The following is a 14,956-nucleotide window of genomic DNA, read 5'->3' on the forward strand; positions in this document are numbered from 1 at the left end:
TGGAATTTCTGGAGCGCTGGAACTTCTGGAACGCTGGAATTTCTAGAGCATTCGGAAATTCTGGAGAACTGGAATTTCTTGAGCACTGGAATTTCTGGAGCGCTGGAACTTCTGGAACAATGGAATTTCTAGGCAATGGAATTTCTAGAGCAATGGAATTTCTAGAGCACTGGAATTTCTAGAGCACTGGAATACGTTTCACTGCTGGAACCCAATAAACATTTACTGTGAAGTTTTTGTGCCATCTTAATGGAGTAGAATATATTCATGTAGGTAAAGTAGTGCTATGAATGCCGATTCGCAATTTTCTGGATTTGTCATTTTTGTGAAAGCTTCAAGCTAATTAAGATATATTCTATTAATTACCTATTTATTAATGTAGTTGATAATAATTAGTACCCAAATGATATCTTATTCTGGAAAGCCTAGTTTTGCTCAAACTCGATATATCATATTTTTACCCGACTGATCAAAGGAGGGTAATGTTTATTTGTACTTGTTGATGTACTTAGCTTTTTAATATTTAAGTGTTTAATGTAAGAGATTTTGGTGTCGGAATGTTGTAATCTTAATTCTATATTCATGATTGTAGGATTAACTCTAAATATTCAAATATATGTTTGGAAATGTAGTGGAAAATTTTAAGTTATTAATATTTATAACTAATTACTAGACGGTGTAATAGTAAAATGTTTTTTCTTTAACACAATTTATGTAATGTTGCAAAATTATTTAATTTAAATATGTACTTATATATTTTTAGCTCTAAAAATAAGAGCCAAAGTGTAGGTGCCAAAGATATTTTTTATTTTATAGATTATAAATTATTCAATGGTATTAATTGCAACATTAATTTGGAAAACAGGTAAATGGACATTATAAATGAAAAAGCAGTATTAAAGTGATAGTATTATTTGTGTAAGTTCACATATCTTTTATTGTGTCTAGTATTTTATTAGATTCAAATTAAATACTGTTTTAATGTAAAATAATTCACTGATAATTTTAATCTTTATATATATTTAAGATAAGATGGTGTATACGCCAAGGATTTCGTAAAGATTTTATTCAAACAAATACTTCACTGCTTAATTACCATGTCCAAATGATAAATATACTTTTTGATGGAGGGCCCTAGACTTAAAACCTCCTTTATGCTGTTTGAGAAACATGTCATTTTTAAAATAGTAATGCAACTTTTTAATGTTATAAAGTAGAGAGTACTTAATTAAATTAGTAATTCACATTGTCATTAATTAAGGACTTCATACCTTGAGTGTAAATGTTGTTATGATATGGAATACATTCCCAATTTGTTACTTGTTTCTTCATCTTATTCATAAATAGTGTAGGTCACATTTCTTACTTGTTTATGCTATACTAATAGCCAGTTTCACAATTTCTTGTCATATACTGTCGCTGTATGAAAATCTGTAGAACTATCTTTATCAGCAAGTATGTGAAATTGGCTCTAACTATTGTAATATAATAGACATAAGTAAATTATTATCATAAATATCATATAAATTGTAGGAAGAATAAAAATGTATTGAATATCCTTTGTAGAAGAATATTACTGATATACTAATTGGTATTACAAATACTATAATGTAGTGCTACTTACAAATAAATAAGTATATTTCTTCTAGTTTTTTAATGTTTCGTTTACTTATTAAATTATATTTTTGTAAGATGCGGGGCCAAGAAGCGATGATAATATCAAATGTGAGTTGTGATTAATAGTGATATATGCGTGAGATAAGTTTAATATTTATGTTTTAACATATCTGAGTCAATTAAATGACTCAATTTATTTTTGTGACAAAAGTAAAAGAATTTGTTAATTGTGAAACCATTTGGCAAAGTGTAGACAATATTATATCACATTATTAGCAAGTTTTAACTATTTAAGTAGTTCTTAAATTGAAAATTGTAAATTCAGATATTTTATATAGGTAAGCAATCTAAAACACAGTTCATACATTTTTAAAAGTAACTAAGTGTACCTACTTGATTATTTACTTTGATGAGTTATTAAAAATAAACTTTTGAAGCCTATAATATATCGTTAACAGTTACTTAGTTATATATTTTTTTAAATTCATCAGTATTCACTGAATATAAGCAAAGCATAAAATGCTCACTACAGAACACATATAATATTATGTTAGAGAAGTGATGAATAGAAGGGATTGTTTATGTCATTTAAGGACAGTTGATAATTTTATTTGTTGTAGGTATTATTTGTTGAATTTTAAATTATTTTAACTTTAGTACAAAGCTAATTCGTTGAATATTTATTATACCCACATTGTTTTGTCTTGCAATTAATTTAAGTTGTTTGTTTTTTACGAAAAAGAGAAACCACTATTTGTTAATTTTACGGAATTTTAGTGATTACATTCTTTTTATCTGTTTCTATGATGACACAAATTTAATTGCAATAGATAAGAAACACAAATGTACTATGTTGTAATATGTTGTAGAATCTGTTTTCTTTAACATTGTAGGTAATCTGTGTATTTCGTGAATGTGAGTGTGACTCTTTCCGATTTATGATGTAAATGTAAATGGCTACTTTAAATTGCACACGAATCTTTTTAGACAACAATTTACTTTTTACCTGCTCAGATAATACTTTTTAACCGCAAACATACTATAATTGCGGTTTGAAGTTTGGACGTGCTCATTTTTAGGATATTAACCCATTTAATATTATAGATTGTTCAATTTACAAAGCTGCATCAAGTTTAAAACTGAAGACGTGAGTGAAGACTGAGCCTAAAGTTTTTAAAACTTTAATCTTTACCGCGAAATCACGTATAAAAAGTAAAACACATTTGACTTTGACACTTGACAGTATTTTGCACAGGTCATAAGAGTTGCCACTTGCCATTTACATTCTCACTTTTCAGTTAATTTAATACAAAAATATTAATATTATTAGATGTCTATCTTTAAATTACTATGCTCACAAATCTGCTAATAAATTGGTGTCAAATAACGCGTTTTATTTATTTACCTTCTCTTCCATCGCACATATAACATAATAATATGTAAGGACACACAGTATGTTTGAGTTTCTATCCAACGCAAATAAACGCTTGTTAACAATTTCCACAAATATATACTACTAGCTTTGCACCCGCGGCTTCGCCCGCGCAGTCAAAAAAAGACCGCATAGTTACCGTTCCCGTGGGATTTCCGGGATAAAACCTATCCCATTTCGCGGGGTAAAAAGTAGCCTATGTCCTATCTCGTATCAAAATATCTCTTTACCAAATTGCATGCAAATTGGTTCCGTAGTTAAGGCGTGATTGAGTAACAGACAGACAGACAGAGTTACTTTCGCATTTATAATATTAGTATGGATTTAATTTAATAATTATTAATAACAATGCAATATCGTTCTGACCATCATTTTTCTTGTTGTGTTAAAAATTTAATTTATTTACTATTACTAAGTGTCAATAATTAAAACACAATTGTTGTTTTTGTGCCCTTACATTAATCTTAACAACACCTACATTGGCACTAATATCATTGTAAAATTAAAATTATCAATTATTTTCATACCAAATCAAATAAAAATAGTGGTCCAGCATTTATACCATAAAATATGTTTTATATAAGGTCTCAGTAAAATAATCTGTTGAATGAATTGGAAAGTAATACAAGGTTTATATGTATAAATTAATTAGTTTTATTTTGTATCTTACACCTTTTTTATTATAAAATACAGGACAAGCAATTCAAATGTATTTAATAACAATATATTTTGTTGAGAGCTATAATATATTATATAACATATTATGTTGTCACAGAGAAACCAGAAAAATATATCTATGAGACAAACCAAATCTAACAGTATTTTAAGAGCCCATTTTAAAAACCAACAACATAATCCAATTCACATTATAAATCTAAAATCTTATTTTAAAATATCTTCATAATTTGTGAGATAATCAAATGGAAATTTATTAAATGCAAAGACACCATTATGTTTTGTTAAACTACATAATATTATTAAGTATCGATACATAAAAAAACATTGTATTAATATTATTACAAGGAAATCATCAGATAATTACATTTTATTGGTTATTATAAATGAGTTATATTTTGAAGCAAACTGTAAAAAATCCTTGTCCATAATTTATTCGTGTCATAAAAAATATAAATAACAATCCAGTGATATCTTGATCATATATGATTCACTGACAAAATTGTTTCATAGTGTCATAATAAATGGAGCTTTTTAGTTGTATATTTAGTATAAAATTATATTAAAAATCTGTTATGAGATTATAAATCCCATCAAAAAAAACTATAAAGCTCCACAAATTATGACACTAGTTTAAACAGACATAATTACGACAATATCCAAACAAATAATTTAAATTTGCCAACGTTATTAACAATAGTTCTATCAAATTAATGGGCTCTCTACACAATGGGCAGCGTTGGCCCAACAATTGATCGGCGATGTTTCCACGCTAACAGCGATCACGAATAAACATCTTAGACGGGGGAAATTTACACAAAATTTCGAGTCATTTGTAACAGGATGGCGGTTCTACAGGGTTCTTAGTACGCAATGACAAAAAGAAAAATGATGGTGTGAACGCTGGTACCGGCGGCTTAGTAGCGATTTTTCCGACGAGTTCGACTAACGCCCACGCGACTAAGCCGCCAGTACCAGCGTTCACGCCATCATTTTTCTTTTTGTCATTGCGTACTAAGAACCCTGTAGAACCGCCATCCTTTTACAAATGACTCGAAATTTTGTGTCAATATCTCCTGGTCTACAATAACGTCCGATCATAGACATGGGCCTCTACTATCATGATTATCTCTACTGGCCCAACGCTGCCCATTGTGTAGACAGGTTGTAGGTTACTTCAACTATCTAAGATACCGTCTTCAATTTCAATTAACCATATACATTCAAAATCACTCACAATACATTATCACATTCACTGTTTCACTGTTCCACTAAAGTATGGTCAAGAACTAAAAAGAGTTTTCTACATTAACCCAGAATAGCCTATCCTTGCGGAGAAAATTTATCATTTGAACTTAACCTAGCCTTTACCGTCGCTCCTGTGTAAAATAATGCAATTTCTGGAGCAACAACATTGCCGTGTATTCTGCATATAAATGACACATTATATACCATATTTACATTCGCCTAAGCGACAAAGATAGTTTTAACCCGCTTACAAGATTTTTACACAGTAGCGACAGACATTTTACCAGGTTAACATACAAAATTCTTCACAGTCCTCAACTGTACTTTAGTATACTGCGGTCACTTCGCACAGGCACTACACTTCAGCGGCCACTTTACATAAGCCGTCACTTGAGGCCGGGGGCAGAGTCACATCTCTGAAGTAGCGGTGTCGACTCACATCTCGTGCTGTGATGGCCACTACTTCAGTGCCCGCTTGCTTTACATAAGCCGTCACTTGAGGCCGGGGGGCAGAGTCACATCTCTGAAGTAGCGGTGTCGACTCACATCTCGTGCTGTGATGGCCACTACTTCAGTGCCCGCTTGCTTTACATAAGCCGTCACTTGAGGCCGGGGGGCAGAGTCACATCTCTGAAGTAGCGGTGTCGACTCACATCTCGTGCTGTGATGGCCACTACTTCAGTGCCCGCTTGCTTTACATAAGCCGTCACTTGAGGCCGGGGGGCAGAGTCACATCTCTGAAGTAGCGGTGTCGACTCACATCTCGTGCTGTGATGGCCACTACTTCAGTGCCCGCTTGCTTTACATAAGCCGTCACTTGAGGCCGGGGGGCAGAGTCACATCTCTGAAGTAGCGGTGTCGACTCACATCTCGTGCTGTGATGCGCTTGCAAGGGTCGTATTCGAGCATCCTTTGGAGTAGATCTATGCCCACTTCGTCGAGGTTTTGTACCTGAATTTGAACAGAATAAGAATTAGTGAAAGAAAAGTGCAGTCCCGTGTCCCCGTAGTGGGGTAAGGGGCAGATGCATTATTCATACATCTGTTTCACTGATCGATTTTCTTTAGGGACAAATAGGTGATCAGCCTTCTGTGTCCTGCCAGACCGAGACATTTTTTTTTCTTCGTCTCCACCGGGAATCGAACCCAGGACCCCTCGGTTCCACGCTCACGCGTCAACCACTGTACCAAGGAGGCGGTCAGAATAAGAATTAGTAATCTATACTAATATTATAAAACTGGAAGGTTTGTTTGTTTGAACGCGCTAATCTCAGGAACTACTGGTCCGATTTGAGAATTATTTCTGTGTTATATAGCCCATTTATCATGGAAGGCTTTAGGCTTTATCATCACGCTAAGACCAACAGGAGCGGAGCACTGCGGGTGAAACCGCGGGGCACAGCAGGGGTTGGATATTTATTACTCTGTCACAAAAAGCTAATGAACTGGATTTCAACAAAATTTTACAATTGAATTATAGAAATACATACTACCTCTTGCTATTATGATAATAAGTTAAAGATTTCATTTCTCAGTTGAAAAGTTATTTAAAGAAATCCTTCAAATTCAATTACTTTTTTGTTCACCATCAAATCATATCTATGTTGTTTGCAGGAAAATACATTCCATTTTCAGAGACTCCATGCACATGCAATATGCAAGAAGCTTATATCTAATACACTGGAGATTGCACTATGACCATTAACTTGTAACACATAAAACATACAGGCGTCATTCAACGTCATATTTTCTTGTTACAAGTTAATGGTCATAGTGCAATCTCCAGTGTAAGATTAGATATAAGCTTCTTGGCAATATGTAACATGTGCTACATACATATACTAGGACTTTTTTTTATTAATGTGCCAGAAACCGTGGGGCACACCTTGTCAGTGAAGGCACTTGGGGCAAAGAAGGCAACCGTAGGGCACCCACATTGTGAAGATATCTTTACAATATTTATAAAATAAATGAAACATACATGATTATGAAGATTGAATGTTGTCCAGTTGGACAAAGTTGACTTGTAATCAGGTAAAGATGAAACTCCTGGCCAAATTTCTTCTGTCGGAGTCCCTAGCATTCTGTAATAAGAAATAATAAACACTTTAGAACCAGTCATTGAAATTTTTTCGTGTTAATCTAAAATTCGGACTATCTATGGAATTATAGACTTCCATTGGTCAATTTATAGTCATAGAAGTTATATAACAATCTATTTTTAAAGTGAAACTTTTATTAAATCGTCTCAAACTTTTTGGTCTGTGTAGCGCATGTCGCGTGACCGACCGTACGATAATTATCGTACCAATACGATAATTTTGTGCCTAAGTTTCACTTTTACCGTGGTTTCATAAAACCACACAACATTTTTATCCTTTTTTTAAGCATTAAAACAAGATTTTACCTGAAAATACGTAAGAGTTGATCAATCTCCGAGTCACCCTGGAACAGTGGTTTCTTGGAGGCCATCTCAGAGAAGATACACCCAATGGACCACATATCAATGGGACAGGAATATCTGAAATTCAATAAATATTGATAAGATTGTGATTTGGTAGTAAAACATGAATATTTAAATCTATATATATAAAAGAAAGTCTGTATGTTCCAACACTTATAACTCGAGTTCTACTGAACCAATTTTCATGGTTTTAGATTCGTTGGATTTGTCTCCGTCCAGAATAGAAGAATAAACCATAAAAACAACAAAAACTAGACGAATAAATATTTTCCCAAAATTTTGATTTTCGTACATGTCAATCATTAGTTGTCAATCCTGTCAAATACGGAAAATAATGTTTGACATTCATGCGTTCAAAAATGTATTATGTGTAAAATAATAAAAAATTAAAAAGGGTGAATAAATATTATTTGTATTTATTTTAAAATCAATTATTAAAAAGTGCAATAAAAACAGATACATAAAAATTCCTCAAATGTTTGTGTTTACGCGTGTTTTCAGAAATTAATAAGGTATTTTTGGTGGGGAAACTAACCAAGAAGGTTAGTTCGATTCATTATTAAAAAAATTCTATAAAAATATAAAAATTCTGACAATTATTTGTTGCGATTTCGTCGACTGCGTCAACAATATTTCTATAAACAAGCATAAACAAGCTAAATTGCGTTTTGAAGATTACATCCATTTATGCGATGCAATTAGCACAGAAGAAGATGCAGAAAATGTTGGTCTATTGATTATTTTACCGGCGACATACACAGGTAGCCCAAGTGAATATGCGCAAGATGCAATGACATAATAATATTATGTTCGTCATTATGGTAGGCCAGATTTACTCATTTCATTTATATGTAATCCGAAATGGATGGAAATTATTCAACTGCTGCTTCCCGGACACATATCAAGTGATCGGCACGACATCACCACACGTGTTTTCAAGCAAAAAATCCGATCACTGATGAGTTACATTAATGGAACACATCTTTGGGATTATTCAATGATGGATGTATTCAATTGAATGACAACAATCTGGCTTGCAGCATGCACACATTTTAATTTGGTTAGTCGAAAGGATTCGGGCAGATAAAATATATGAGTGTGCGGGGATTGCTAATCCTGAAACCGATCTAGACCGACATAACGTTGTTATCACGAATATGATTCATGGACCGTGTGACACCATCAACCACCAAACACCATGCATGGTTGACAGCGAGTGTACCAAAAAGGTATCCACGAAAATTGATGGCAGAGACCATCACAGGCAACGATGGTTACCCACTGTATCAGCGTCGATCGCCGAATGATAATAGTAGAATTATTATCACTAAGGTGAAACGAAACGATGGCGTGGTCGATAACAGTTAAAGAATGAAAAGAGTTAATCAATGCTGCACAACTTATTAAAATTCAATCATTTTTCTCTGAGACGTGTTATTGAAGTAATAAAATAAAATACTATTACATATCAATCCATATAAATATTTATTTTGTATCATTGTATTACGTTCATCAAAGCCTATTAGTTCAGCTAAAAGGTAACACAACATTCATTGACAGGGCGGTACAAAGTTCGCCGGGACAGCTAGTAATTAATATTAAAAACAGGGGTGTTTTTTTTCACTTCTTTTCTTTTCATTAGATATATTACTGTAATAACTCAGAGGCATTCTGTTACAACTAGTTATAACTAGGGAAAACACTTTCTAATGAGAAACGGGTTTTAACTTTTAACTGTAACATATTCATAAAATACAGTGTAACTCAACAAATAGACTATCCAATTTAATCTTATACAATACTAGCTTTCCACCCGCAGCTTCGCCCGCGCAGTCAAAGAAAAACCCGCATAGTTTCCGTTCCCGTGGAATTTCCGGGATAAAACCTATCCTATTTCCCGGGATAAAAAGTAGCCTATGTCCTTTCTCGGATATCAAAATATCTCTATACCAAATTTCATGCAAATTGGTTCAGTAGTTAAGGCGTGATTGAGTAACAGACAGACAGACAGACAGAGTTACTTTCGCATTTATAATATTAGTATGGATACATAGAATATAGTCTTATGCAAAAAATGAACTATCCAATGTAAAAAATATTTTTTCTATTTAACCCAGTATGTACTTTTATGACCGCCTCCTTGGTACAGTGGTTGACGCGTGAGCGTAGAACCGACGGGTCCTGGGTTCGATTCCCGGTGGAGACGAAGAAAAAAAAATGTCTCGGTCTGGCAGGACACTGAAGGCCGATCACCCTAAAAGACTAAAGGAAATGGATCAGTTAAACAGATGTTTGCATAATGCATCTGCCCCTTACCCCACTAGGGGACACGGGACTTCACTTTATGTACTTTTATAACTAAGCTTCTTCACACAAACACGCTTTTCAGTTTATAATAGGAACCTATATAGATAAATCATTCACAGTTAACTAATATAATTTTACAAGGTCTACACAAAATACAGTATTTAATAACATCAATAATTACCTTTGTACATATACAGGGTGTCCCAAAAAGTAGTGATGAACGCAAGTTGGGAGGTAGAGGACCTAGAGGGCTATCCGAATCACCCCCATGTATGTTATGCGATTTTTCGTATTTTCTGAGTTATGACGTTTTTTTCAATTTTTCTGCTATCGCCGAGTACGATGATATTTTCACTCATGGTGACGTCAATTATTGCGGAATATGCTTGATTTTTTTTTTGTGCTAAGCTGAAAGATAGGCCAATTCAGTATGGTAACATTTACTATAGTTAGAATTTTGAATGGAATAAAAAAAGAATTAAATGCCAAGAAAGATAAAATTACCGAGTATGTTCACCACTTCAAGGGCCCGTAAAAAAATAAAATCACATAAAAAAAGTTTTCCATTTGGCTTTTAAAAACTTGCTCTATCTATCAGGTAGCTACCCTGAAAATTTCATTTTATTATTCAGAAGGCTTCAATAGAAAAATTTAAATCTAAATGAGGCAAGTGAAAAAATTGAATTTACATGATGATTAATAAAAACAAATTAAAACCAATAACAAGGTGTTTAATTACCAGAATTTTTTAAAATAACCCTGCTGTTGCTCAGTGCAAGTGCGACATCACCGTAAAAAGTTGTCTTTTAAATGTCTGAATGCCCTTTTATCATTTTTAATGGTTTCTTCTGCTACTATGAATTTCGGGGTTATTTCGTCCAAATTATGGCAGTATCTCGTCTTTGTAGTATCCCCACGTAAAAAAATTAATAGGGTTTATGTCCGGGGACCGTGGAGGCCAGGCTAAAGGGCAAAGATACCCTGAAAGATAGATTGGTCGTTGCAGCCTGCGCATGCGCCGGTGACGCCTGCCTTAAATCCTGGCCTCCACGGTCCCTCGACCTAAACCCCATCGAATTGTTTCAATGGGGATACTAAAAAGACCTCGGCTACTTGAAAGAATGCCACAATTTGGACGAAATAACCCCGAAAATCATAGTAGCAGAAGAAACCATTAAAAATGATAAAAGGGCATTCAGACATTTAAAAGACAACTTTTTAAGGTGATGTCGCACTTGCATTGAGCTACAGCTGGGTTATTTTAAAAATTTCTGGTAATTAAACACCTATTTAATAGTTTTAATGATCATCATGTTAATAAAATATTTGCACTTACCACATTAGATTTCAATTTTTCGATTGAAACCTTCTGAATAATAAAATGAAATTTTTAGGGTAGCTACCCAATAGATAGAGCAAGTTTTTAAAAGCCAAATGGAAAACTTTTTTCATGTGATTTTATTTTTTTATGGGCCCTTGAAGTTTTGAACATACTGGATAATTTTATCTTTCTTGACATTTAACTCTTTTTTTTTATTCCATTTGAAGATTTAACGATAATAAAGTTACCATACTGAATTGACCTATCTTTCAGCTTAGCACACAAAAAAAATCAAGCATCTAGCGCAATAATTGACGTCACCATGAGTGAAAATATCATCGTACTCGACGATAGGTGAAAAATTGAAAAAAACGTCATAACTCCGAAAATACGAAAAATCGCATAACATACATGGGGGTGATTCGGATAGCCCTCTAGGTCCTCTACCTCCCAACTTGCGTTCATCACTACTTTTTGGGACACCCTGTATATATGTATTTTAAGTTTGTTTATATAATATAATAATTAATAAGTTAATTTAGTTATAAGTTATCTCAACCATGTAACAAACTGTATTTCTGTGTATGTACAATAAAGAGTATTCATTCATTCATACCTTTGTCCACCAAGCATCAACTCTGGAGCTCTGTACCACAGTGTGACCACTTCGAGCGTGTACACTCGCACCGGCACGCTGAATGTACGCCCCAGACCAAAGTCCGCTATCTGAAATAGTAAAAAATGTAAATAACATTATAATCAATTCATAAATCATTCATAACAAATACATGAATGCCTTTTATTCTAGACTAGCTTTCCACCCGCGGCATCGCCCGCGCAGTCAAAGAAAAACCCGCATAATTCCCGTTCCCGTGGGATTTTCGTGATAAAACCTATCCTATGTCCTTTCTCGGGTATCAAAATATCTCTATACTAAATTTCATGCAAATTGGTTCATTAGTTAAGGCGTGATTGACAGACAGACAGACAGAGTTACTTTCGCATTTATAATATTAGTATGGATGAAATAATCTGAAATATCTGTAATTAATCATCAGTGTCGTTTAGACTCATATTCAAAGATAGTGAAGTGTTCTAAATCTGCAAACATAATGTAAGGAGAAAGTGAAGAGGTATGCAGAACTGTTCAATGATATCTAACATAATTGGAAACTGTAGTAGTAGTAGGAGTACTTTTATGCAACAGCAACAGAAAATTTTGTATGTATAAAAAATTGTATTGTATATAAAAATATGTACATGTATTAAACATCCTGTTTATTAATTCTAGGTTTCATTTAACAATGCAAATTCAATCTCAAACATTTATTTATTCAATTAGACTTCTTCTAGAAGCACATTTGAAACATCATTAGGTATATATTTTTAACATTTACCACCGATTCGGAAAGCAGTATCTACGGAGAAGAATCGGCAAGAAACTCCATAGTTGCTCTTTTTAATCATGTCAGATTTACAATTTTACAAATTACATATGTAATATCATAATATATTATCCTAATATGCCAAAGAACTGTCCTGTGGTTTTTACGCGACAACCCTCCATGGGTTTTTATCGTCCATATATTCCTTAATACTGTAATAGGCTCTCTGGACTAGTACATTTTTTATATAAGTTTTAAATTTAGAACTACTAAACTCTTTAATATTATGAGGAATTCTGTTGTAAAAGCGTATACCTTGGCCCATAAAAGCAGCTTTAGCTAGCCGGAAAATTGGCATTTCAATTTTATATTGCACGCCTCATAAGCGAAGCGTTGAGGTGGGTACTACTGTCACTTCGCGCAAAACATCTGATTTTTCAAACTTAAAATGTCTTTATGTATCATACATTGCACTTGTAAGATAATACATACACACACATATTAAGAAAAAACACTATTTTTAACGATCATGATATTTTTGATGTCATTTTTGTTATTTAAACTAGTTAAAAAACAGTTTAAAAAAGTTCTGTCTTGGACGTCCGTGTGTCTGTATGTGCGGATCCTTTTTCTTGTTAACACGATAGCGACCGAAATACTTTACTAATCAAGTCTTTTTTTTTCTCTTACGCTTGAGTATGCTCAGGAATAGAACCCTTTCATTTTTCAGGGTCTGATTCGATGTGGTTTAATTGTTATTAAATAAACAAAAATAATAATTAATAAATATTTATTAAAAAAAAATTATGAGGCGTGCACTTTTGGATTTTCCAAATTATTTTCTGTTTCTTGTGTCATAACAATGTCTATCTCCTACTTTTGTGTGTAAGTAAGCGTTATTGTGTACATATAAAATATTATTAAATATATATAAAATAATTAAAACTCACCTTAATAATACCAGTCTTGTCAATGAGCAAGTTTTGTGGCTTGAGATCGCGATGCAGTATGCGCCGTTGATGGCAGTACAGAATAGCACTGTTAATCTGATATAAGTAGCTCTTCACGGTCACTGGGTCTATAAACTGGAATAAAATTATAAATATCACTGTTATTATCCAGCAATCATTTCATTTACTTGCTAGTTGCTATGAAACATTTTGTTAAAATTTTGACTAAAGCTATTGGTTATTTTATTTTAAGTATTTTAGAGTATTTTGTAGCTTTAAAACATGCGGATAAACCTATGATTTATTTGATTACTTCTAAATATCACTACAAAAGTTAGATAGATGAAACAAAAAAAGGCTCTTCACTGGCCTAGTACGTAATCAACTAATGAAACAGACTTGTAATGTACCTTTCCCATACTACACAAAGTAATAGAAGATTCCACTTTTTAAATTATTTTGTAACTAGTTGTTATCAAATTTAATATAATATATATCTATATGGCCCTTTACACTGTATGATTTAAGTGAATATTTTCGAAGATATTACAGCTTTAGAAATTGCGGGACGTAGCGTTTGCGGCGGTACCGGCCGGCCGCCATTGCACCCGTGCGAAGCCGGGGCGGGTCGCTAGTTATTAATAAAACACTAAGGAGCATACCTTGCCTGATCCCAATGAATCCATGTATTTTTCGAGATCCATGGAAAGATACTCTAAAATTAGATACAGTATATTCCCCTCCATCAGAACATTTTCCAATTTCACAATATTTGGATGGTTCAATTTTTTGAGCAAAGCAATGGATAAAATTTAGAATATGGACCGTCGAGTTGGATATCGGCGATTTTATAGCGATAAGATAAGACTCTGAGAAGTAATTTTACGAAGTTTCAACTTGTGAAGCAGCGTATTTTTTTTATAATAAAATAAACAAATTTGTTTAATTTTGTACTTCTTTTCGTAATTTTGACATTGACAGCTGATGCTTGTCACTAGAAAAGGATTCACTCATACAGCTTTAGTGATATTTTTCTCACAATAATACTTTATAAAATACATAAATTGATAGTTATTTTAGTATTATTGTATATATATATATAAAAATGAATCGCAAAATGTGTTGGTAAGCGCATAACTCGAGAACGGCTGAACCGATTTCGATAATTCTTTTTTTATTATATTCCTTGAAGTACGAGGATGGTTTTTATGTAGAGAAAACGTAAATATGTACCACGGGCGAAGCCGGGGCGGTCCGCTAGTCTTATATATAAAAATGAATCGCAAAATGTGTTGGTAAGCGCATAACTCGAGAACGGCTGAACCGATTTCGATAATTCTTTATTTATTATATTCCTTGAAGTACGAGGATGGTACTTATGTAGAGTAAACGTAAATATTATGCACCACGGGCGAAGCCGGGGCGGACCGCTAGTTATTGTATATAAAAGAAGTTAAAATATGTTAAATTGGTTGTTAACATTTAAAATTCATTAAAATAATTGTGTTTTATTATATTTCCTCTAAAATATAAACATATTGGATAATAGTAACAACGC

General features: G+C 33.2%; 1 protein-coding gene across 3 annotated transcripts; it reads right to left on the reverse strand.

The window, feature by feature from the left end:
- Positions 1 to 4,163: 4,163 nt before the first annotated feature.
- On the reverse strand, positions 4,164 to 14,291 carry LOC149491461 (cyclin-dependent kinase 1-like). Of its 3 annotated transcripts, XR_016315973.1 has the most exons (7): positions 14,061 to 14,286; positions 13,399 to 13,533; positions 11,680 to 11,789; positions 7,379 to 7,492; positions 6,953 to 7,055; positions 5,237 to 5,923; positions 4,164 to 5,191 (listed from the first exon to the last, which is right to left on the reverse strand). XR_016315973.1 is itself a non-coding variant. In XM_089698342.1 (6 exons), the coding sequence occupies exons 1-6, from the start codon at positions 14,142 to 14,144 to the stop codon at positions 5,786 to 5,788; spliced, it is 684 nt and encodes a 227-aa protein (XP_089554468.1). In that variant the 5' UTR covers positions 14,145 to 14,291; the 3' UTR covers positions 4,164 to 5,785. The 3 variants fall into 3 exon arrangements, 2 of the variants coding, with proteins under 2 accessions (XP_089554468.1, XP_089554460.1); XM_089698342.1 differs by having other exon boundaries at positions 4,164 to 5,923; positions 11,680 to 11,785; positions 13,395 to 13,533; positions 14,061 to 14,291; XM_089698334.1 differs by having other exon boundaries at positions 4,164 to 5,923.
- Between the last annotated feature and the right edge of the window lie 665 nt (positions 14,292 to 14,956).

The sequence above is a fragment of the Colias philodice genome, chromosome 1 (assembly GCF_061535455.1).
Source record: "Colias philodice isolate Cphi_HAF_F1 chromosome 1, ilColPhil1 Martin Lab GWU primary, whole genome shotgun sequence".
NCBI lineage: Eukaryota > Metazoa > Arthropoda > Insecta > Lepidoptera > Pieridae > Colias > Colias philodice.

Coding starts and splice junctions, on each gene's coding strand:
- LOC149491461 (XM_089698342.1), bottom strand. CDS start 14,144: ATGGAGGGGAATATACTGTATCTAATTTTAGAGTATCTTTCCATGGAT. Junction 7,493..11,679: donor TTGATGCTTGGTGGACAAAG/GTATGAATGAAT, acceptor ATTGAATTTCAG/ATATTCCTGTCCCATTGATA. Junction 7,056..7,378: donor CAACTCTTACGTATTTTCAG/GTAAAATCTTGT, acceptor TTCTTATTACAG/AATGCTAGGGACTCCGACAG.